This window comes from Enhydra lutris, unplaced genomic scaffold, assembly GCF_002288905.1.
Source record: "Enhydra lutris kenyoni isolate GAN:26980312 unplaced genomic scaffold, ASM228890v2 scaffoldscaffold18, whole genome shotgun sequence".
Lineage (NCBI taxonomy): Eukaryota > Metazoa > Chordata > Mammalia > Carnivora > Mustelidae > Enhydra > Enhydra lutris.
This window is the reverse complement of record NW_019154102.1, coordinates 17,590,398-17,613,804: the sequence shown is the minus strand read 5'-3', so window position 1 is coordinate 17,613,804 and position 23,407 is coordinate 17,590,398. Positions and strand designations below refer to the sequence as shown.

Genomic DNA, 23,407 nt, shown 5'->3' with positions numbered 1-23,407 from the left:
AACAATAGGCCGAGCCACCAAATACACAACTAGCATTAAAATTTCACGGCCAATTTTCTTCAGAAAATGGGAAACACAGTAAAGGACAAAGAAGCAAACTGAAAGAAAGGAAGGGGTTAATGTTCTGCTCCTCGATATCTTGTTTTTGTCCTCCAACATATGACTTCATCACCAAGACCACCTGGAAATGTAAAGTTCCTGATTCCCTTTGGCAGAAGCTAGAGCCAAGAAAACTATGACAATGAAAAAGAAAACGGAAAACTGCATTTGCATCTAGAATTATGACATACAAACACGTATTGAGGCTCTAAGGGACAATACTTATCTGCATACTGAGGGTAACCTTGTTATCTACTGAGGGTTATGCCACTTTGGGTACAGATACCACCCATATGTCTCAAAGATAAATTCCATATGCTCTGCACAGTTATAGCATATTTCCCATAAATAATGTATACAATAGACTGTAAATAAATAATACATTTATCTGAACTGTTCAAGAGTGAAGGGCAGGGTGGCTACTCAGGAGACTGAGTCTCTTATGAATGAACAATTTCAAATGAAAGTAATGTTCAGTGGGGAATTACTACAAAGTTCTTACACTAAATATTCTGAAATGGGGGTTTTAAAAGGATTTCAGATCCGGTGGGGACTTGCAAGTCAATGTTTCAGTGGAACCCAAAATACCCGATTTAATTTTACTGCTAAAGTTTCTATTCTGATTGCAGCAGCTTACCTATTTGCTGCAATTTTAATTCTCTCTCTACACTACTGCTTTTTATGATCAATAAAATAACTGGACTTAAAATGTCATGTATGCATTTTTGTCTCATGAAACACGGTGGTTTTATTTTTTCATCCCTGTGAATAATGTTTAACGTTGCAGTGAACAGAAAGGAAGGCTACCTTAAAAACAAAACAAAACAAAACAAAATCCTCCCAAAGTCCACCTGTGCTAGTTAGTTTGCTAGGATTTTACATTGTAAAAATTGTTAGTCCTCACCCTCAAAGAATCTCCCTTTGAAGCCCCAGAGACACACAAACTATTTCCACTTCTTGTAAATGGTATAAGTAGGCCTTTAGAACGTCAGACATTGTACACCATTTAGTTGGAAATTAAGTTTTCAAATCGCTAAGGAATACTGTCTGAATAACAGAAAACACTATAGGTCACAGTTAATTATAGCTTGTCTATCAAATTAAGTTAATGTTCGAGAACACATCCAAATAGTTATGGAGACATTAGGAGGAGTTTTATTGTCAAAGAAATTCTGATTCATTCAGCTTCTAATATTTTTTTTAAAAAGGGAGATAACCCTTTTGCAAGTTGGGATGGCATAAGAAAACTCTGGGTTTACATCAAATTGCTCCCTTCATTGTCCTTTTGATGACTGTGTCGATTTCATTACAAACTTCATTTTCCAGAGTTTCATAATAGTCATAAACACACTTCACTTTAAAGAGTTTCTAGGGGACACAGTGTGAATGCAAATGCAGAATAAAATGCAAATCGTGGAGGTGTGGGAACAAATATGGACTATCCGTTAAGAATACAGTCACTGAAAATAAACATTTAGGCCTTAAGAGGAAGAACACAAAAGGACTGATATGACTCTTTATATCAAGTATTCAGAGCCCTAGGGAAGGCAAACAAGAACAACAGTTTTCAGTTTTGCGCCTAACTGTAAAGCACAGGCTGGGAGTATTTGATGACTTTGGTCTCTACTCATTCCTGCTCTAAAGTGAGTAACATTTTTCATCTTTGCAGGAAAATAAACCCACGTGTGGGTAATAGCCCACAAGGTGCTCAAATAGGGAAATGAGACCTAGCAAACTAGTTCAAGTTCAAATCTCAGGCTAGGAGGTTTACCAAACAGTGGAAAAGAAGTGATTAGAAAGAAAGAACCAGAGTGCTGCTTTGCTAAATAGGAACCACCAGCCCAGATATTTACAACTAATAATAAACAAGCTACCATGTGGTGCTGTAAAGTATGAGGGAAAAATCTAGAGAAATGGGAATTCATCAACAACAATTAATTCCAAGTTATGTGTTGTCCTGGAATCATTCTAATATCGCTCAAAATGTTAATTCCCCACCAACCACGATCTTCTATATGAGTCAAAATAACCTATGTTTAAATCCAGGGTAAAATTTAAGACTTTGTATTGTTTCAAAATGAAAAAAAGTAGCAAGACTAAGAATGTTGCTTAAACTTGGTAAACTTGTAAAAAGTCATGGTGATTTTAAGAGTATTACTTAGTAAACTTATTAATAGTGGCAGCAATTCCTTTCTGAGGAAAACTATGATTTCATTTAAGTTTTTTAAAGAACCATAACATTTCACACTCAAGGTTCTTTACCTCATGATTATAAATCCTATTAACTGTAAATAGAGTCATGAAAAGTACCAATGGGAGAATCAATTATAGAAATGTGTTTTGGAGGATTATAAGTAATATAGAATTTATTTTCACAATTTATTTATCCTCCATTAGTTTATGGCATACACAGTGGTGCATATGCCATAGAAAAGTGATAGCAGGATTATTGCATATCTTGAAGACAGTTAATGACTTAGTTCAGGCTATAATTTGTATTTAACTGTATTTACTCATGATGCCAATGAACAACAGGTACATAATTCAATAAATGCAGAATTAAGCTTTTTTCCATCAGAGAAAACTTTTAATGGTATGTTTTGGTCAATTTTAGGAATTCTTAACCAAGAAGCCCAGAAATATAAAACAATTTCAAAAGATTTGCACTCCTGTATTTTCCTTTAACAAAAATATATTTCCTAGATTAAGAAATGCTACTTGGAGAAAAAAAAAAAGTGTTCAGAAAGAGTCTAGCAAAGTGTTGCCAATTGCTTTAATTCTGCACACATGAATGCATTAAATTGATTGAAATTGGATTCTAGTGACAAATTTTTAAATGACTATATTCTTGCTTATTTCCAGTGGTATCCTCTGTGCCATTTATTAAAATGTCAAATTTACAAGTGTGGGAAATCCAGCAATTTGCCCAATGAAGGTATACTTCCTGGAGAGGCTGTTTTAAGATTCCAAAAACCTCTTGCAAATTCCTATACCCCCGAAATCATGGCACTTTTAATTAAGGATAAAGTGAGAACGTCCTTTTTTTTTTTTTTTTACACTACATACATACACTCATCTGCTCGAATTTTTCAAAATTGATTTTATGCATGTAAGGTTTATTCACAAATATTAAGGATAGCAAAATCGCCAAACTTTTACTAAATCCCCAAAAGGCGAATTTTGGAATTATTATTAATTATTATTTATTAATTATTTTAAAAATTCAAATTGGAAGAGTGTTTTGTGTTTTAGACTCTAACTTTTAAAACAGGTCTTATATGGCGATGGGTCCTCCTGAGTAAGAACACCAAGCTGTACATGATTTACACTAGGGTTGTTTTACTTGTGATTCTGCAAACCTTTAAGCCTGACATCTGTACAACTATCAGATACAGAGTCACATGTATTTTATTTTTATTTCTTTATCTATAAAAGAGTACTTTCCCATAGTTTTGATGAAATTTTTAAATATTAAATTAAATTCTTGCAGTCAGGAGAAATGACAAAAAATTTTGTTTCAGTTATAACGTAAATTCAAGTAATACTTTGATACACATATGACAGATCTCATAATCCAAAAAAGGCCATGTAAATCGCTACTAGTGCAAACGTTTAAGACTGTGTAACAAAAATGAATGAGAATGGTATCAGTTTACTATCCTTCAATTATTTCCCTGACAGTGGAGTCAAATAATGTTGAATTATAGACCTTCTTACAGGAAGTCTTATTTTGTGTTCATTTTTTGATCACTTCCCTGCTAGTCTCTACAGGAATTTGGCAGTATGCCGACTTTCCTTTAAAAGTTTCTGTATACATACTTGGGTTGTTTGATGATTAAATGATCATTTATTAAAACTTAAGCATTTCACATTTGACATATTTACGTTTCATAAGAAAATATTGTTATTGCAATGGAAAGCATAACATCACCAATACAAAAAGACTTCATTTGAATTCATGTTGACAATATTTACAACAAGTGTCTTAATATAACTTATTATGAATTCTTTACAGTTTCTCCCAGTCTACCTACGAGGGAAGGTATGCTAGTTTTACTACAGTAAGACTCGTGTCAATATTTTAGCCTATCTGCTTGACCTTAATAAGCCCGTTTCTACCATGGGGCCACAAATAGTCTTTGTTTTTAAGAGTATGGAGTTTTTTTTTCTGCATACTTTTCCTTCCCTCACCCTACAACATCTGTGTTTTAAATCTTTTGGACGATGCCAAACATTTTGACATTTAAACATACAAGGGCTTGAAAATATAATGATTTAAAATTTGTTTATTTTCAAAGTTGGGCAATTATAGCATGATATCTGTTACTTTTCTGAAAGCAGTGCCCATATGTTACTCCTTTTTTTTCTTCCTTCTACTCATCTTCCTCTACTATGTAAGCTTCTCCACGTTTTCTAATAAAAGTCTCTAAGTTAGGACCAATAGCAACAGTGCACAAAACCACTCTATATATTTCCAAATCATGAGCAATGGAGTCATTCTGGTAGGAGAGGGATTGCTATTTGAGTGACCTATTGCTGCAGAGCTAGTTAAATCACTGAACAATAGTTACTGTTATGGCTTTGCTTTGTACAAAGTAGTATTAGTATCATTGCTTTCCATTAACCATGGAACTTGCACTGGGGACTTCCACTTGAGAGAGAGAGAGAGACAGAGAGATGCACTATGAAAAGGAAATAACTTTTGTAGTAGCGTTTAGACTTACAGACATTTAACAGTGTAACTGATCTCAACCCATCTGCATATACTCTTCACTTTCTTTTCCTAAAATGTTTTTTAAGTGCCCCTATTAGGAATCAATACATACCTACTCTGAAATTCACACAGATACATGCTAAAAGCCAATCAGATTAAGAGTACACTTATCTTGATGAGCACGGACTAATACATGAAACTTCTGAGTCACTATACTCTATACCTGAAACTGATATAACGCTGTATATTAACTATACAGGAATAAAAATTTTTAAAAGCCAATCAGAAAGCAACAATAAAAACACACCTGGTAAACAACTAAGTTTTAATTCAAAGGATACTAAGCCATAAAGGGCCTAGAATGAACATCCCAATTAGCCAATGTAGTGACAAGCAGTCAACACCTTATTATTTAATCATTAAAGAGAATCTTGCCACAATTTCCCTTTACATATTTAAAAAAAAAAAAAGTGGAGGGGGGTAATTAAGAGTACAACATAAGACCCACAACAACAATCAAAGAGTAAAGTTAGATGAATCTAAGACCCCCATGGACGCAAGGCCTAGGGACTGAGAGTATCCAAGACAAAGGCATTAATTGGGACCCTCTGAAGTATTTACAATTTAAATAAGGTGTGTCCATGTGAAAGCATTTAGAAACAATCTACCTGGCAAAGGGACCATTTCCCCGTCTCTTGCTGTTTTTGGCCAGTTTTTTTATTGGATGAAAACAAATTGCCTGCATTTCTAGTATTAATAAATATCCAGTGGCCTCATCTATTTTTTTTTTTTCTAAAGCAGCAGATCCAATTCATCAAGGACATCAGGCTGTCCTTTGCCCTCTCGTCCCCATTTCTTACCAAAACACCTCTCCAAAAGAGAAAGCTTAAATCTCCCTTGGATGCATCCCTACCCCACTTGGCAGGGAGGGGGCGTTTTCAGTCAAGTCCAAGTTCAGTTTTAAGAATTTTTAACTCAAAGGATGCTTTAGAAACAACACCTCACATTTTTAAAATAAAGCAACCGCCACCAGGGTTTTCCTAGCCCACTTGGGAACCAAAGCTCACTGGCCCAAGGCTGCCCTGGATCCCCCAGGCCCCAGGCCTGGCGCTTTCCAGCCTGGGCCGCACAGCCCCAGAGGCCGATCCTCCTCCCCGGGGAGTTTTAGCAGCACTTGGCATTTAACCTGCCTGGCGTACGTGGCTTTCTGGTTCCATCTCCTTGAGCCACATTACTTCTCCCCAGATGTCAGGCACAAATCTGGATTAACATGCAACAGGGCGCCCTGTGCAGCCCGCCAGCCCTCACCCAAGAGCTGTTAAATGCAGATTCAGCTGAGGACCCCCCGGAGAGCTGCTGTTGAATAAAAATTGTAATCCAAAGGGACCATTTCTTTGCCTCCCGCTGCTTGTGGGAAACCCGGGCTGGCACCTGAGCACAGGCCCCGCTAGTCCGCGCTCCCTACGAGCAGACGTGGCCACCTCGGGAGGCGGCCTTGGGGGCCCGGAGGCTCTTCACTGCTCTCCCTCCACTCTCTGGACTGGTTCTTGGAGTGGAAACGCTTAGATTCAAGGAATGGCGAGCAACCGACCGCCCTGGGAAGGAAGACTTCATTCGACGGCTCCTTCTGGGAGCGAGACCTAAAGTCTAACGTCTGGGAGGCCAGGCTCTTCCCCGCCTAACCCGTCTTGACGGCCCCAGGTCCACCTGGAACCACCCCCCCCCCCCCCCCAAACAGGCGTCCTGCCGCCCAACGGGCCAGCTTTCTTCTCCCCTGACAACCAGGCTCAACCCTCGACTCCACGCCTCGCACCATCGTTTCCCCCTGCTCCCGCTCCCGCGGTGCAGTCCGGCACTGGCCGGGAGCCGAGGCCCAGAAGCCCCCGGCGCACCTCGCCTGTCCCCGGTCCCCGGACGTCGGGAGTGCCCGTGCCGAGCTGGGAGCGAGGCCGTCGGGAGAGGGCGCCCGGGAGGCCTGCTCCCGCCGGAGGTGACTCTCAGGCCTGGCTCCTCAGGGTCTGGGAGTGGAAGTGGGCGGGAAGGGGTTCGGGGAGAACATAGATGTAGGGGGTAAACGGGATCACGGCTTATACTTGCGTCTTAATCTGATAAAAATTAAAAAACAAAAACAAAAACAAAAACTACGAGGCCAAATGGATATCCGCCGATTTAGCCCTCCGGGAAACCAGTTGGTATCAAAGTCGTCGATCCCAGCTAGGTGCAGCCTTGGCGCCCTCCGAAGATAAAAGTAAAATAAAATAAACCGTGCCGCCAGCAGGCCCTAGAGACAGAGGGGTTAATGAGCTAACGAGGACCAGCGCTCGCACCACACCTGAAGCATCCAGTCCCGGAGCGCACCCTCTGCCGGGGCTCAAACTGGCTGGGCCACATTCGCAGACAGGTGGCGAGGCCGTCCTTTTTGGGCCCAGCCCCCAGGGCGCCGCACCAAGGGTCCAGCGCTCCCAGGGACCTGCAAACAGGCTTCAGTCGGAAGAACTGGCGCCCAGCGGGCGGCCCTAGTGCCTGGTCTCCGTCTCCCCACCTCCCAGAGCAGGGGACTCCTCTCCCGGGCCGAGGCTAGGTCCCGCGTGTGCCCTGCTCTGCGCTCCCAGCTCCCAGGAGACCCCAGGCACACTCGCTCCTGGCTCTCGGGAAGCGGACAATTAGGAAAAACAAAACTTGGGTTTACCGTCCTCCGCGACCAAGACCTAGGTGAGCTGGAGGGGTCACGCGAGTACGCCCACGCGCATTGGCCAACAGCGCCACGAGCCCAGTAAAAGCTGCGAAGCCCCCCAGTAAGTGGAGGGAGCTGGATTCACACTTCTCATTTTTTTAGGTGAGGGAGAATAAAATGCGAATTTTTATCCACTACAATTGCCTACCAATCTGTATATCTCAAATTAAGCTAATTGTGTATCAAAAGTTTGCCGAAGGAGTAGGGGGAAAACAATGATGTTGTACCATTTTTGTGTCCCCCTCCCCAATAAAAACCCATAGCTTTGGTCCTTTATCTTTGACTTTAATAAAATAATGATTCGTTGAGAAAATGGGGTATAAATCTTCATTTTGGAGGCAATTAAAGTGTTGATTTCATTCATGCCCCTAAGCGATTCTTGTAATTTGCTCAAATAGCTTTATGTACCCAGCACTCCGGAGCTCTTAGAATCCCATTTTCTAGTTAGGCTTGTTGGATTACAATTTTTATTCAACAGCAGCTACCCGAGGGTTCCTCAGCGGAATCTGCATTTAGCAGCTCCAGGGCGAGGGCTGGCAGGCTGAACCAGGCGGGAGGCCGGCAGCCTGCAGGGCCGGAGCGGGGGGCCGGGAGCCGCCTGCAGTTTTCCCACCTCGGCGGGCCGCACGGGGAATGCTCAGACTGCCTGTTCTGTGCACTCGTCTACACTGCCGAAAGTTTGCAACTTGCCAAATCACAGTAAAGAACCGGCGCTGGTGTTTTTAAAGCTCACCTCTGCCTACCCTCCACTGCTCTTGGGGAAAGGAGGAATTCGGCCTCTGTTGCGGCATTACCAAGAGAAATCCAAGCTGGGAATTTATGTTAAGAGGGTGATGTTGAGAGAAGAAAACTTTTAGGATGACACCAAGACCCAGGAGTCGGGCACTCCTGCAAGGACTCTACAAGATAGCGACTAGCCAACAGCGATCGTGGCAGAGCTTGCAAAGGAAAACTGCGTGACTGGCTATCCTTTCGCTTAACAAAGGCAGGCTGATCTCTCCCCCACAAGACAGAACTCACGTGCCAAGTCAGAAAGAGAAACAACTCTAGGCCTTCACTTCTGTATGGAGAGGCCAGAGGAGACCCGCAACCCCAATCTCTATTCACGTTTCAGCAATTCGCAGCAGAGAGCTGTCCTGAGCCCGGTTCATCTCACCCGCTCCTCAGGTTTTCACTTTCATTGCATTTTTGCAATTTCTTTGGGCCAATCCAGAGACGCAGCGACAGGAGAAAGAGAGAGAGAGAAAGAGAGAGAGAGAGAGACTGGGAGCAAACAGTGGTGTTAGGGTGAGAGAGGGAGAGAAATCCCCCAGCAACTCCAAATAAAAGTCGTCCCCACTTAGCAACGCGGCGGAAGAAGGGCCTGAAGGGAGCTCCGGAGAGGAGGGGGCAAACAAGCAAAGGCCCACAGCTGAGAGGGAGGGTGGCGCGAGGTCCCCCCCCCCCCACATCAGGAGTTGCAGGCTGTCTCTGACGCTGACACTTCCAAAAGCTGCCAACCCAGAGGGCCCAGTGCGCGTACCAGCTGGAGGATGAGTGGAAAGGAGGAGGAGAAACATCCATATTTATCTGTTTTTATAACCTCGGCCTGGTCTTATTTTTTCTATTAAGTACAATAAAATGGGCGAGCTTGCAGCGAGCACCGCACAAAGCAATGTTCAGTGAGGTCTAGAAGCGCTCGGCCGAGGAAAACTGACAAGACAGGCTAATGAACCGTATAGACAGGGAGAAAATAGCCAGCATTTGCTAGATTTCAAACCCTCGCTGTCTCTCTTAGACCACCTATCTTGGGTTTATTCCTAATAAAATAAGAAATAAGCAGACCCTACACTTTTCTTTTCTTCGAAATAGAAGGGGGAAAAAATGCTCCAGAACAAAGCCCTACAATCAGAGGCGGTCACTGGCAGTTAACACTCCCATTATTATAGAGGGTAAATAAAATAAAGACAAAAATTAAAAGCGACAAGAAACAGGTCAAGTTTGCAGGCAAAGCTTTTACAAGCTCATCTCTCCAGGTCGAATCCCAGAGCCAGCCTTAATGAAGCAATAATAGCCACATTATTCAAAAATTTTCATTTCGATGGAAATGTATCTAAAAGGGACTTAATCATATGCAAATAATAAAAAGAGGTGGTAGTGACCCAGCAAGCAATATGCATACAGATTTTTTTTTTTCCTAGGGATGTTGAAATTGAAAAGCGCATACCTGGTCGGTTAGATTTGCTGATCTTGTTATATCTTCACTGTCTGATTTTGATCCTCCTTCTCTATCGTCTATCACCAAATCGATAGGCATTTTCCCTTTCAAACAGCTAATATACCGGTGGCAGAAATTGTCACATAATTCGTGTACCTACATTATGACAGAAATAAAAAAATGGAAATATAATCAGGAGTGCATAAATGACATTGACAAGTGCAAACCACCCCCCTTGTGAGATCCAAACTTCCAAATAGGGAAACACAGAGCAATTGTCCTCCAGAGACCCCCAGACGCATCCAGAATTAGGAATAACTTTCTTTTCTTGCAAAATAGAGATATCCCAGAAAATTGACAGTGACAAGATGATTCACAGGCTACAACATATTCAACACCCGTGTTAAATTCATCTGCTCCCAGGGCTGTGGCCATTAGAGAGGTGACCTGCGTGGGTGACATTTAAGGTAAACTATTTAATTTCATCCACTTACTTTATCATAAGTCCTTTTCCAATGAGTCTAAGGGAAAATGTGAATATATGTATATATATAGATCTCTCTCTCTCTCTCTCTCTCTCTATATATATATATATACACACACACACACCTCCAAAGGACCAGAACTGTGGTGGCATAGGACATATGTCTGACAGCCCAAGTCCTTATAACATTTGTGATTAGGGATTCTTCCCATAAGAAGCATATTTTAGGATACTTTCAAAAAATAGAAGAAAATCAAATTGCCAGTACTCATGATATGAAAAACACCTACAGCCACAAAAAAAAGTATCAAATTGATTTTTTTAAAAAAGGGAAAAGAAAGCTTCAAAATATTTAGGTTTAAGTGGAGTGGTCTCTTACAGGCCTCAGGCATCACTGACATGCACAAACTCACAAGAAACCCCAGTGTGCTTGCAATTTAATGTTAGTTTGAATTACAATGCATTAAGTTTTTATTGCTGAGATTTATAGAACAGCTAGCAAAATCATGTTATCCCACACCCTTTCTTGAGTGTGAAGGTGGGGTGTGTGCAGGATTCACAGATTCAAGAAATTGACACAACTATCAACTCTGCTTTGTCTCTGCACAAGGTTTAATGTGCCTCCCCCACCACCTCCTCCAGACTCCCTGACCACTCCTCCTCCTCCTCCCTGCGCCTCTCCTCTGTGTCTGACCTGCCGCTGCTCTCAGACTGTCTTCCAGAAACTCACCAAAACTAAACAAAACTCCCTCACCCACCCACCCAGAGGTAGCAAAGAAAAGGGGGGAAGAGGAAGAGAAGAGATCACAAAAGTATATAACCTGTAAAGCAAACTCACAACAGCATTCTAAACATCAAGAGAGATGCATAGAATTGCAACTATTTATACAAAGCCAGCAAAGTATTAAGAATGAATACAAGGCTGGGGCATTTGAGATGCCGGGTTTAGTGGCTGAAATTGTAATTAAACTGCAAAGAGAAATGGACGCTAAGATTGGCCTTGACACTAATTACCAGAAAGAAAGACATTTATGCAAATGTCTCAGAAGCCTGAACTTCAGCCATTCAGAACCCTCCCCCCACCCCACCCCGCCCCACCCCCTCAAGTTTGGGGGTGAGGAGAAAGCAAAAGGAAAAGAGGCTAGAGAAATTACCTTCTCTAATTCCAACAGATGAAACCTTAATACTTGTATGGCTTGAATCATCTGCAAAGATACAAAAAGAATGAGCACCCTATTCCTAGTTTGCAGAAAATTGGCTGTCACAGCTCTACCATCTCCAGCCTATCCCCCCCCCCAAGTAAATAGAGTTATTTTGATTTATGGCAATAACACTAAAACTTAATAGCAGCGACTGGGTACCATCTAGAGGTTTATATTTCTTAAGGAGAAAAAAAATAGCTAAAACAACAACAAAGCATCTAAGTGGGGATCATAAACACTCTCCTCTCCCATGGCTCTTCCCCTTCTCAGCCCCACTGCCCCCACCCCACCTGAAAGGGCCACATCCCTGGACTAGATGTTTCCTTGTAAGGAATGCACCGAAAATATTCCAAATAGTCCCCAACGTGTGGCTTTTCACACTGCAAACTTTCTGCCGCTTTCCGTACACCTTTCAGGCATACTGGTGCTTTGGGGGCTCTTGCCCCGTTGCTGCCCTCGTGACGCGACTTTGAGGGCTGGGAAGTCCGCAAAGTTTAAGCACACACGCTGACAGGCCCGGAGATAAATCCCCGCGCTGATTAGAGCTGCGCTGCCCGGCTGTCATAAAAAACAAAAGCTCGCGTTTCCCCGCGCCGGCTTGCCCGGCCCCTCTCGAGATGAATTTATTTCCCCGGGATCTTGTCCCGGACCACTTGTCCGTGGACGGAAGCGTCTGCAGCCGCCTGGCAGCTACGGGAAGACCCGTCTCGAAACCTTGGGGCGCTTCAAGCAAGGCTGGGGGCTTGGGGGGGGGGGGTGTTGGGGGGGGGGAGGAAGGGGTCCACTCTTACCAAGTTATCCAGTTCTGGATTAGAAGAAAATAGAGGTTTTTCTGCGCGAATCTAAATACAAGTGAGAAGGAGGGGGTGGGGGAGGGAAGAAAGAACATTTGAAATCTGGTCACCTTCCTAGTCTCTTGCCTCATTACACTGTCGGGGGCAAAGATGTAACCTCCGGGAAGGACTGGGTGACACCGAGTTCGTCCCGCGCAGAAACCCTTCAGTGTGAATCAAATAAGCCAAAAACAAGCCCAGAGCTCAGGGTTACTTGGTTACTTCTACCAGAAACTCTGCTTCTAGAGGACGCTGCCCGCTCTCCAAGACCAAGGCAGCTACAGCGCGTTGTGATTTTATTTTATAGGGTGAGCTTTCTGCGTCAGGTCACGAAGCGGGAGCTGGGCAGACTATGGGTGATTTTAAGTCGTCCGCAGACACTCATATAGGAGGATAATCTCAGGGTAGAAGTCTCAGGCATGGCTTAGGGCGGACTATTTGCTGGTTACTTTTGAAAATGTGCTGGGTGGGGGAGGGAGTTTCTTTCTTTTTTTCTTTTTTCTTTACTTTTTAAACATATATTTTTGCTGACCTGTTTGGCGAACACGGCTATATCTTCATTGAATGACTCTGACGAGCAGACGTCCCCTCCCGCCACCCCCGGCTCGCGGGGGGTACAAGTAGCTAATTCACATTTCTCAAAAATCAGTGCTAAGAGAGGGAAGAGGGGGTGTCTGCAAGAAAATACAACAGTCACAAACAACACAATGGTTAGTCCCGAGTCAGTGAAAAAAGGCCCCCAAGAAAAACAGCCAGAGGAGCTCGAGCCGGGGATCCCCTGATTTTGTCATCTACTCCCCCCCCCCCACCAGGTGACTGCTCACCTCCCCTTCCTCCAAGGGCTCCGAAGTCGGAGGCCCTTATCCAAAGACAGTATCTGAGGATCGGTTCAGCATATCTGGCCGGAGAAATTGGTAACATTTGCTAAGAATAAAACCCAAGCGGTTCCAGCAGCCATTTTGAATTAAGTTTCCCACCCCGACTAGCCCTCGTCCCTCCGCGGCACATCTAGGACCTGGTGGAGAAGAAAGGCGGTGGGCGCGGCGGTTGGGAAGGCTTGTTCAAGTGTGTTCCCCCAAGGCAGCCTCGCGAAGCCCAAGGCTCGGGGGATCTTGGTGGCAGGCGCTCAGCTAACTTGGGGAAAGGACCTCTCTGGCTGCAGGACCGACTGACAGAGGGCTGCACGTACCGATCTCGACCCCCACGGCCCTCGGAGAGCAGCAAGGCCCCTCCTCAGCTCCCTGAGCACTTCCCTCCCTTAGCCAATGGCCCCCACTGCCCCCAAAAGAAAGTTCCTTCAAATGCTCCTGCGGTAAAGCCTTTCATTTTTGTCTCTGCGGAATGGCTAAGCAGCTAGTATGGTGAGGGGCCTAGATGTCGCTTATCTCAACCCATTAAAAAAAACGCTTCTACTAATGCTCAAGGAGGTGTCTCAAATCTTTTATTGGCTCTCACAGCCCAGCCGGGAATTTAACAGTTTGGGGTCCTTTTCAAAGCTTCCCCAAATGTTCTGTCCCGGCGCCTAAACCATTTGCAGTTAACGCTAAGGAGAGAACGCTGGGATTTCAACAAGCCCATTGCACAAGGGACCAGAAGATAAAGCAGAAAGGGTTTTCAGCTGGGGAGGGTCAGTGTTGCCTGATTTTTTCTTTTCCAAAAGAAGAAATAAATAGAAATAAAAGTTGCTGCAAAGTAAAACGAGGTCCCCAAATTCATGAGCACACAGTAGGCACAAGCGACTTTCAAGGGATTTTACCAGCCCTGGGTCCAATCGACTGGCCTGAGAGAACACGGTGTAAACCACAGTCTGAAAACAACACTGGCCTGAGAGCACCCCCACACCTACTTCCAAATGCTGCAGGTTTCGCCTTTGAACACAAAGTGCTAAAACAGCTAGAAGTTTCTTAATGTCTAGAACAATTCAGAGCGAGCTCTCTCCTTGCCGACGGTGGTCAAACTCCCTAAATGCAAAGCATGTTCCCCCTTGCCTGACCTGCAACTGTCCTCCCTTGATTTTATTGTGCGGCGGCCCAGCCAGCATACGGTTGCTGAGTAAACTTAGCAAGTCAGAACAATCAGTGGCTTAAAAGATTTTCCCTTAAACTAAAAGTTTCGTTCCAACACAAAGGCGCCTACATTTAGAAATCCCCAAGGCTCTCCCAGCGAAGTCGAGCAAGAGAGGACTCCAACCCGCTGAGCTACCGAGCCAGGGTCTGAGAGGAGATGAGGGACCTTTGGCAACTTCTCCTGCAGGGCGACCCCCCTCGCTGGCACAGCCTTGGCAGAGCCGGGTGCTGGGCAAGCGCTGACCATGTGAGGAGATGGGGGGCGTCCGGGATGGCAGGCCGTGCCCCCCCCAACAAATTCTCCATGCAATGCAAATGAAAAGTTACCAAATAGTGTACCTCCAATCCATAGAGCTTTCCTTTTACCGAGGGCACAGGGAAATAGAGGAAACGTCACGTCTCTACTACTTAACCTGCTGCCCATTGTACCTACCCATAAATGGCATCTTTATCTCTCTTTAAAGCGTCATTGACGGAGGAACCCATGCTGGGGGCCATGGCGTTGGTGTGAGCTGTGTGCGGGTATTGATGCGAGTGCAGAGGAGGCCCGTGGTTCAGGTGGTGGACCGGCTGCATGGACCTGGCCGCATGCGGGTCCCCATACATCGTGGAGGGGATGCCTACTCCATCCATGCCCCCATAATGGGGTAGATCGTCGTACTGCATGACAAACAGGAGAAAACAAGGTTCAGAAGGCCAGGCGGGCAAATGGGGAGACAGCAGGGCACGGAGCTTATATAATGTCAGTCCAGCTCGATCCTTCAACCCGGAATTCAGTGGCCTTGCATCTCTAAAGTTGAGATTTTTTATTTTAAAAATGATTTCTACAGTAAAAATTCTAGGATTCTCTCTGAGACTCGGCTGGGATGAACGGTCTTGCCCTAACTTGTGTCCCTATCAACTAGTTCAGAAATTCAGGATCCTTTGGCAAGGAAGGAAGGAAGAAAGAAGGAAAGAAAGGGAGGCATTCTCCCGGAGGGCGGAAGGTAAAACGTGCACTTCTCTAGAGGAGGAAATTCAAAATCACAATAATAAAACGTGCCAGGACAGTGCAGCAAGCCTGCCTAGTTTCACAGCCCCTTCCCATCAGGGGGAATTAAAAAAAAAAAAAAAAAAAAAGTTACGATGGGAACAGCTAAGCTAAGCACATGAATTCAGACAGGCTTCTCATTTTATTTCTCTGCCAGCGTGGGGTTAGGCAGTCCTGCAAGACACTGCATTTCCTTTGCTTTCCAAGACAAACTCTGTTAAATTATACAAAACCAACTGGCTTCTTTATAAGTGAAACTTAGAGAACGTAGCTTTTCATGTTCATTAGAGCTGAATTTAGAATGGGCAATTTCCCCTCGAAGTTAAAGAAAACCTATAGTTCAAACAGCTAAATATTGTATTTTCTTTACTCTTATGAACTTTCCCCCCAGACTAGAAGTTAGTGAGACAAATGTAACTCATCAGGTGTAAAGTAAATTCAAAAGCAAATGCATACACAACCCCCATATTCTCTCTTCAGAAAAACTACTTTCATATTGATTGTCATTATTCTTGTGTGCAAAATTTAGCTATTTAGGATTTTCTCCTTGCTTCATTCCCGGCAAGTTCTTTTCCCAAGATTTGGAGGCGCCGAGAGTCAAATGATTTTCAAAGAAAAGAGGAATTGCCACTTTCATCTCCTTAAAGATAGAGGTGTGAAAATAGTTTGGAAGAACGCTGACATTTGCCTGAACCAAAGCAGTAAAGAAAAATGTGTCAGCCTAGTAACTTTCTTTTGCAAACAGGGCTTTGAGGGCCAGGACAGAAATTATGCAAGGAAGGCTTTTTGTAGACTCCCCTTTCTTTTAAGAAACTACCTCAGTTGGGTTGTCATTGTCTCACTTTACTCTCACTACATTTCCATTCAAATAGGAATATTGGGGAAATTAGTATTGCATTTTTAAAGTGAGTAGCTGTGTGCTTAGTATCCAATTAGTGGAGGGCTTTTCTAACAAAAACTTTCGAAGTATTACCTTTTATAAAAATCCATGCACATTAAAATCACTTTTAAAAGATGAATGTTTTCCGACCCCCAAAGCCATTGTACTATGACAAAGTCATTTGCTTAAAAAAAGCTAAATACTTCTAATGATATTAAAAGATGAGCACAATCAATAACGCATCAGAAGTTTCTAGCTGCTTCATTTCCTTTAAAAATAGCTTTAAACTTATGCTCCCTGAACACTCACATTATAGCATTAGATATCTAGTGCTTTTTGTTTTTGTTTTTTAAACAGATGATTGCCCAAGCTTGTATTTTTATTTATATAGCTGCTGGTTAGGAATCTATAGAAAACTTGATTACTTGAATTAATTACATGTAACATACGTAAGTCTACAAATGCACTGAATAAATTCTCTCCCTTTAGGCCACGGCTTTAGGAGCCTCATTCAAAAAGACAGAGAAAAAAAAGGAAACTTTTTAGCAGTGTCTTTCAGCCACGTTTCAATTTAATCTCACATTTGAGTTTCACAATTGTTTTTTAATACGTACCCTTTGCGCCATCGGCCTCCCTGGCTCCCTTCCTACTTCAACTTCTAATATATCCTCTTTAAGGCCAGTGTGAAAAGAAACAAATAAGCAAACTCCCCCGGAAAAAAAATTTTTTTAAAGCACGACGAAAAATCCCTTAACGTCTCCAGCAACGTGAGCTACTGGTCCCAGATCTTCGGTCTACGGGACCTGAAGCAAAGCGCCCGAGTCACTGAGCATAAAAGCGCTCCGTTTCCAAGACAGCAGCGGGGGCAAAAAAAAGCAGATCTTCTCTCCCCCAAAAAAAATCAGTTTAAAAAAAAAAAAAAAAAAGAGCGCCCCTCAGACCCAACTACCAAATCTCATGGCTTTCTGCCACTCCGGCTGTCAATCACAGGCGAGGTTGTCAACGTGGTGAATGAATGATCATCCGCTCTGTCTTCTTCTGGTCAGAACACCTCAAATGTTAATATTCAAATGCACAAAGCCCTAGCGCTCGCTTCCCTTGAATCAGTCCTAATTCCTAATCAGTTTCTCTCTTCTCTCGCTCGCTCTTTCTCTTTCTCTCTCTCTCCCTCTTTGCAACTGCTGCACTGGAGGGAGATTAGAGGAGGAGGGTTAAAAAAAATGTCTGTCTGAGTTTGTCTTAAAGGAGCCACGATCGATGCTGCCCGCTTGCAGTCCCCGTGCGTGTGTAAAGTGTGTGTTGCACAGGCGGAGAGGTGGATTCCGACCAGAATGCTAGAACCCGGAAGTAGTGGTGGCCATAACAGGTCGCGTCTTACACAATGCATTGGGCTGCAGCAAGTAGGCTCCTCGGCAGGGGTGGGTGCGCGAAGCGAGCTCTGGCCGCACTGGAGAGGCAGAGAGGCGCTCCATTAAATCGCACGCCCAGGCACAAACACCCACACACCCAGGGCACACGCGCACAAACGCGGGCAGGAACCCCCGGCTGCAGGCTTTATTTTCCGTAGTCTTTTCTCCCCCCACCCCCCTTCCAGACACTCTCCCCAAAGCCGACTCTCTTGAAATAAATTGGGAATAAACGCGGGGCAGGCAGCAGTGGGAGTTATTTTGCACAGGGCTCTGCGCATAGACTTCATGACTTTCCTCGAAATTATTGGGGTCTGCCAGTATTTTTCGGGGCCAAGGGGACTAATGCGGAAAGTATTGGATTCTCACAACTGACCACCCCAAGTAGGAAAGTCAAACGGGGAGAGAAGATGAGCAGGAGCAAGGCTGGGAAAGGCTCTGCTCAGGAGTCCCGAGAACGTGGGGGTGGTGAAGGCTGGGGCTTTCTGCAGATCCAGCTTAGAGTTGCTGTCAGAGGTGGACACCCGGCCCAAGGAAAGGAAATGCTTGCATTTTCTCACTTTGGGGTCTGGACCTCCCCCACCTCCTAGTCCCGGAGGCCCCAGCCCCAGCCCCGGCGTCCTGCGCGAAGTGGGAGAGGAAGGGAGGGAACAATGAGCTGAGAGCGGGGAATGTGCCCCCAGCGCCTGTTTACAAACACGAAGCTATTTATGATCGCAGGAAAGCGAAACCCGACGCGGGCTCGGAGCAGCGGGTGGAGCCCGGGCCGGAGAGACTCAGGGCAGCAGGCTCTTTCTCTGACCCGCTCCGAGCGAGGAAGCCGTGCGCCCAGGGCGCGGCGCGGCAGGGTCGGCGCGCTGGGTTCGGGCTACCGCCGCGCAGCCTTTGTCTTCCAAGCGCCTAGGGGCTCTGGCCTCGGCCGTGCTGGGGCCTGGAGGGACCCCGCGCCCCAAGCTCTCTCCCCCGCGACGCTCAGCGCTCTTCTCCCCAGCCCTTCTTCCTCCCACTCCTCTTTCCTGCCCCCATCCCGGCTCAGGGAAAACTCCCAGTACCAAAGAAAAAGAAATTCACTTCGGGAGCTGAGATTTTCAGACAAAAACCTGTCCCAACCCGCAACTCGGAGGGTCAAACCAGCCACTGATTTTAACTTTCTCCCTTTCAATACCTATTTTCTGGCTTCACAACAACAAAATTCTCTCTTTATTCTCCTACTCTGAGCTTGCCTTTTATTATTATACTTGGCGGTGTTATTTTCGTTTCTTATTTTTCTGCCCGCCCGGCTCTGATACGCCTAGATAGCTCGGCCACAGCAGCTCGACCAGCGGGCTGGAAACCTCACATCCTCGAGCAAGGCTCGCAGCTCGCTCGGCTCGGAGCAGGATTTTTTTTTCCTCCCTCCAGCTGAAACCTCACGGAAAACTCCCCCTGCGGTCGACTGGAAAATGAGCTCACCCAAATCTCGGTAGGCAGCCGTGGAGGAGGGCTCGGCCAATCAGGAGGCGCTTCTGCCAAAGCGGCCGCGCATTGGCTGCGGGGAAAATCAATTATCAAATAATCGATCAGCAGGGAGCTTCGATCTGCCGGGAATGCAAACTGCCAGTCCCCATTCCCGCCCTGATGGTGGCCAAAAGGCTGACTCCCCCCAAAGCAGTCGGCCTCTCGCTCCCATCGCCCCCACCCCCATCCCACTCCGCCAGCTGCGAACCGAACCCTCGTCCTAAAGGGGGGCTGTAGATAGGAGAAAGAGTTTTGAGAAAGATTAGAGTGCTCCTATCCGCAGAGGTTGTTTGGAAAAGGTTAGGAGCTCTCAAATATATTGAGGCTAACTCTTAATGTACAAACTAAAAGAATTTGCATCAGTCCGAGAGGTAGGACTCAAGTTTCTGTTAAGTGGGCTTTCGAAGAGCAAGGGACACAGGGCGAGCATCAGAACCTATATCTGGAATCAGGTTCCCTCCAGCGCGCATAGTCTCCCTAAGCGTTGTCTATTCCTTTAGTACTTCGTACGAGTCAACGCCCAGTTCTCCCCACCCCCCTATAGTGGGATTTTCATAAAGCCGAGCTGCTGAGTCTCTTCCCAGCCTCCCGCACACACACCACCCTCGCCCAGACACCGTACTCGCCCCATCTGTGGCTAAAGAACTGACATGTTCATCCAAAGCCTTCAGATGCGCTTTGCCTTGAAAGAGCTCCGACTGTTTAAAAAAATCCTAGGATCCTCATCGTTTGCATTTCTCTTCTCTCTTCCTTTCTCTCTTTCTCTCTCTAATCACCGTGCCCACCCTTTTCAGGATATTTAACTTTTCTCCATCGCAAACATGTGGTTTTGGGATACAGACGCCCCGGTGTATCACGCGGGAGGTTAAGGCAGGCCCGCATGTCAAAGCCGAGGGTGAATCCAGGTGAATTACCAGCTTCTACGCCATTGCCTGACACTCCCACCCCCACCCCACCCCAGCCGCCCCAACGTGAACTTGGAAACAGAACTTCAGGCCAAGATGGAACCTACGCTCTCCGGAAGGCGATTTCTCTGTTTAATTCTCGGGAAACCGCGTTGGCTGGGCCAGGCAACGCAATCCTTTCCGATTACCAGGAGGACCAAACTGGGCCGGCAGCCTGCAAGTCTTCCCCGAACCCCAGGCAGCTTCGGCCCTCACCTGAGCGCCTTCCGACAGCTGCACGCGGTGGGTGTGGGCACTGCAGGTCCAGCAGGCCCGCCAGGCTTCAGAGCGGCTGGCTGGAGGGGGGAATGCAAAAGGGGAGGAGGGGGGAGGTCGAGGCAAACATCCACACGGGCACATCTACATTTATGATCCTTAAATGAACTGCGAGGGAAATTGTGTTAGTATAATTTAACTGAGAGAAATTTACTGCGAAATACACTTCGATGATCATAGTCTTTAAGAGTCCTTAGGGGTTCTCCAGGAAAGGCTTAGGTAACCAGCTTGGAGTTACCTCAACTCTGAGGCCTTGTTTTCAAATTTGGAAAAGGCCAGTTTTGATGAAGATTTCTTTGACAATAGAATTTATCTTGTATTGTTGCCTTTGGGAAAATTTGTTTTCTAGCAGAGATGAAAAAAGAAGTTTTAGGCAAGTCACTCCTTTTCAGACATAACCCAAAACTTCAAAGCAGTGGGAAAACTATTGTGTGCTTCAACCATGATGTGTCAGATTACCTTAAAAATACTTTAAATTACCCACACACAGGTTTTCCTTAAAGAAAGGGATAGTTTGAGTTTGTGGGCTTAAATAAACTCTTATTAGTTTTGAAAAGTGTCTTCTTTCTTCCCTACCCCCCTTTTCTATTTATAACTGTGAGCCTAATGCTACTCCTAGGTCTTTATAAGATTAATTCTGAACAATCAAGGGACTAAAACACTTTTACAATGTAATTACAGTAGTACAAATTGTTTGCCCAAACCTCATTCTGGATAAGGATTTTACAATTAGCAAACAGTTATTACAGTTGGGGCTTGCTGAGAGAAATTGCACAGAGGAAGTCTAGAGTTGTAATATAGTAGCCATAAAAAAAAAAAAACCCTCCCTTGGTATGGCAGCAATTAATCATCTATTAAAAGGAAAAGGTAAAGGAATAGCTATAGGTATCTTAGTGAACTACTACTGATAATTATACTTGTTCTGTGTGTGACAACACCTATCCCTGACTTATTTCAGATGCTTGCTTTTTGAGGCAATAGCACTTTTGTTTTGCAAAAACTTGGCCTGCTGAAGGGTTCTGGCACTTGCCCTTAGCTCTTGCATCATGCACCTTCCATACTCAGCTTACACTAAACATCCCAGAGCATCTTCCCAAAGATAGAGAGCAAAGACTTGAAAGGGGCAGGCTGAGGCCTAGGTCTCTATTGTTTAGACCTTCCTTGCAAGAAGGCATTGAAAGCAAGTGGTGCCCCTTTAGGCTGTTGGTACAGTCCTTTCTGAGCACTCCCTTCTAATTTTCTGTCCTTCTATAAGGAATGGTGTCTCTGGAAAGACATATATCCTGAATTAGGCTTTTGTCCCCAGAGTTCACACTGATGAGTCAGCTCCCAAACCTTCAGAAATTAAAGAGGCTCCTGTTAAGGTAAAATGTGTGTGTATTTGCCAGCCCAGAATAAACAAAAGCCTGTTAATCAATCGAGTTTGGCAGCTGTGTTCACAGAATGATAAGGGTTTATCATCTGCCACCTAACTCTAAGATGCCTGTTAAAACGTTGTGATTGCTCTTTCGGTCGTCCCACGGTGTGGAGGCTTGGGATTTGTGCTTCGAGAACATTCAGCATCTGCATCTCACCCCCCACTCTCCACATTAGCATTTGCATTTCAAAAAACAGAAATAAGAAGAGGGAAAGACAGTTTGAAGAAAATGGATTTAAAATCTAGTAGAGATAATAGAGGAATGCTTGAGATAAGAGCCTGGGTGTGATACGAGAGAGGTACCAAGAAGTCAAAACTGATGAATAGCTGTGAGAAAAGTGAAATAAACTCTTCAGAGGAAACCTGGTTAGGTGATGTGAAAGGGGGGTTAACTGAGTGGATTAGGGAAGACGTTAATCAAGTCCCCCAAAGCCATCCGGGCTAGAACTGGGAGATTTGTTTACTGCATTTTGCTTCAGAAAACAATGTCTGGGTCCAGTTCAGGAGTCAATGAGAGGTCAGTGTAGGCTCCCTAACCGTTGTAGGGAAAATACCCAAGTCACTATATTCTGGCTGGATAATGCAAAAGTTAAGGGGGAAAAAAAAAAAAACAACTGGGGGAGGGAGTTGTTTTCCTTACTACCTTTCTATTTCAAATCATTAAAATGCTTTGGTCTCTAGGGGGGAAAATTATACTGGTTAACATAATTATTAACTCTGACATTTTCAGAAGTTATAGAGGTCTTTTATTAATTAAATGGAGGGCTTAATAAAATATTCCTAATAAAATTTATGGTTGTCTTAAAACTTTCTAAACAGTGCTATAAATTCTTAATAAAATTAACTGGGAAATGAGTTATTAGCCCACACTTTACCATCACCCCCCTTCTTCATAAGGAGCGTCTGTAGAATGAAAAGGGAAATAGAAGCCTTTTAGTAAAATATAAATATTAGCCAAAGTCACACATTTCTTTAGGTGAGGTGAAGTTTCAACTAAGTTATTTCTAATGGCTTCACCCTTCAATATTCCCCAAAAGCTACTCACAAAACTTAGACCATTTCTTTCCCTTCTCTATTACATATTATATATATGTGTATATGTTAGCTCATGCGAACTACAATGCTCAATTTTCTGGTCTGAGTTGTGTGTTAAATAAGTTTAATAAAAAACCAGAGTTGCATCATGCAAAATTCTAATATAGGATTTTTGAAGGTTCAGTAAATATTTTATCAATTCAAAGATAATTAAAAATGAAATGTCTTATAATTTCTCTCAATTTAATTTCTTTAAAGGTAACTTTTAAATAATAAATTTCTCAATATTCGTTACACTCCACATTTGTAACTCTTGGTACTATCTGAGGCAGCACTTTGTTGAGAAGATATGCAAAACTTTTTCATATCACTATATTTTAAAACCTTGGCGAGTTATCTTAAGTTTTGAGATCCTTCTCTGCTTCACAGATAAAATACTGGCTGGTTGGCTCTCTAAAATGAACAGCACTCTCAAACATACTCCAACCAAATAAAACAGCCTTGGCGGATTTTTCAGCTTTTGAAGGCTTGATCTTTTGTGCCGTCTACTGGACAATGGAAAAACTACAGCTTCTATGACTGAAGAAACTTCT

The 23,407-nt window shown here is 44.4% G+C and overlaps 1 protein-coding gene across 5 annotated transcripts in view; it reads right to left on the bottom strand.

Annotated features, from left to right (window-relative positions):
• Positions 1-17,161, bottom strand: part of LOC111148024 (Meis homeobox 1) — a 134,111-nt gene extending 116,950 nt beyond the window's left edge. For 3 of the 5 annotated variants that reach the window (XM_022504370.1, XM_022504374.1, XM_022504373.1), the window contains exons 1-6: positions 16,854-17,161; positions 14,763-14,989; positions 12,796-12,937; positions 12,222-12,272; positions 11,383-11,433; positions 9,754-9,900 (exon numbers count right to left, since the gene is read on the bottom strand). In XM_022504370.1, coding sequence (XP_022360078.1) covers positions 9,754-9,900; positions 11,383-11,433; positions 12,222-12,272; positions 12,796-12,937; positions 14,763-14,989; positions 16,854-16,865 — 630 coding nt within the window. In that variant the 5' untranslated portion in view covers positions 16,866-17,161. Of the gene's footprint in view, positions 1-4,738; positions 4,745-9,753; positions 9,901-11,382; positions 11,434-12,221; positions 12,273-12,795; positions 12,938-14,762; positions 14,990-16,853 lie in introns of all 5 variants that reach the window. The other 2 variants (XM_022504371.1, XM_022504372.1) reach the window with 1 other exon arrangement.
• Between the last annotated feature and the right edge of the window lie 6,246 nt (positions 17,162-23,407).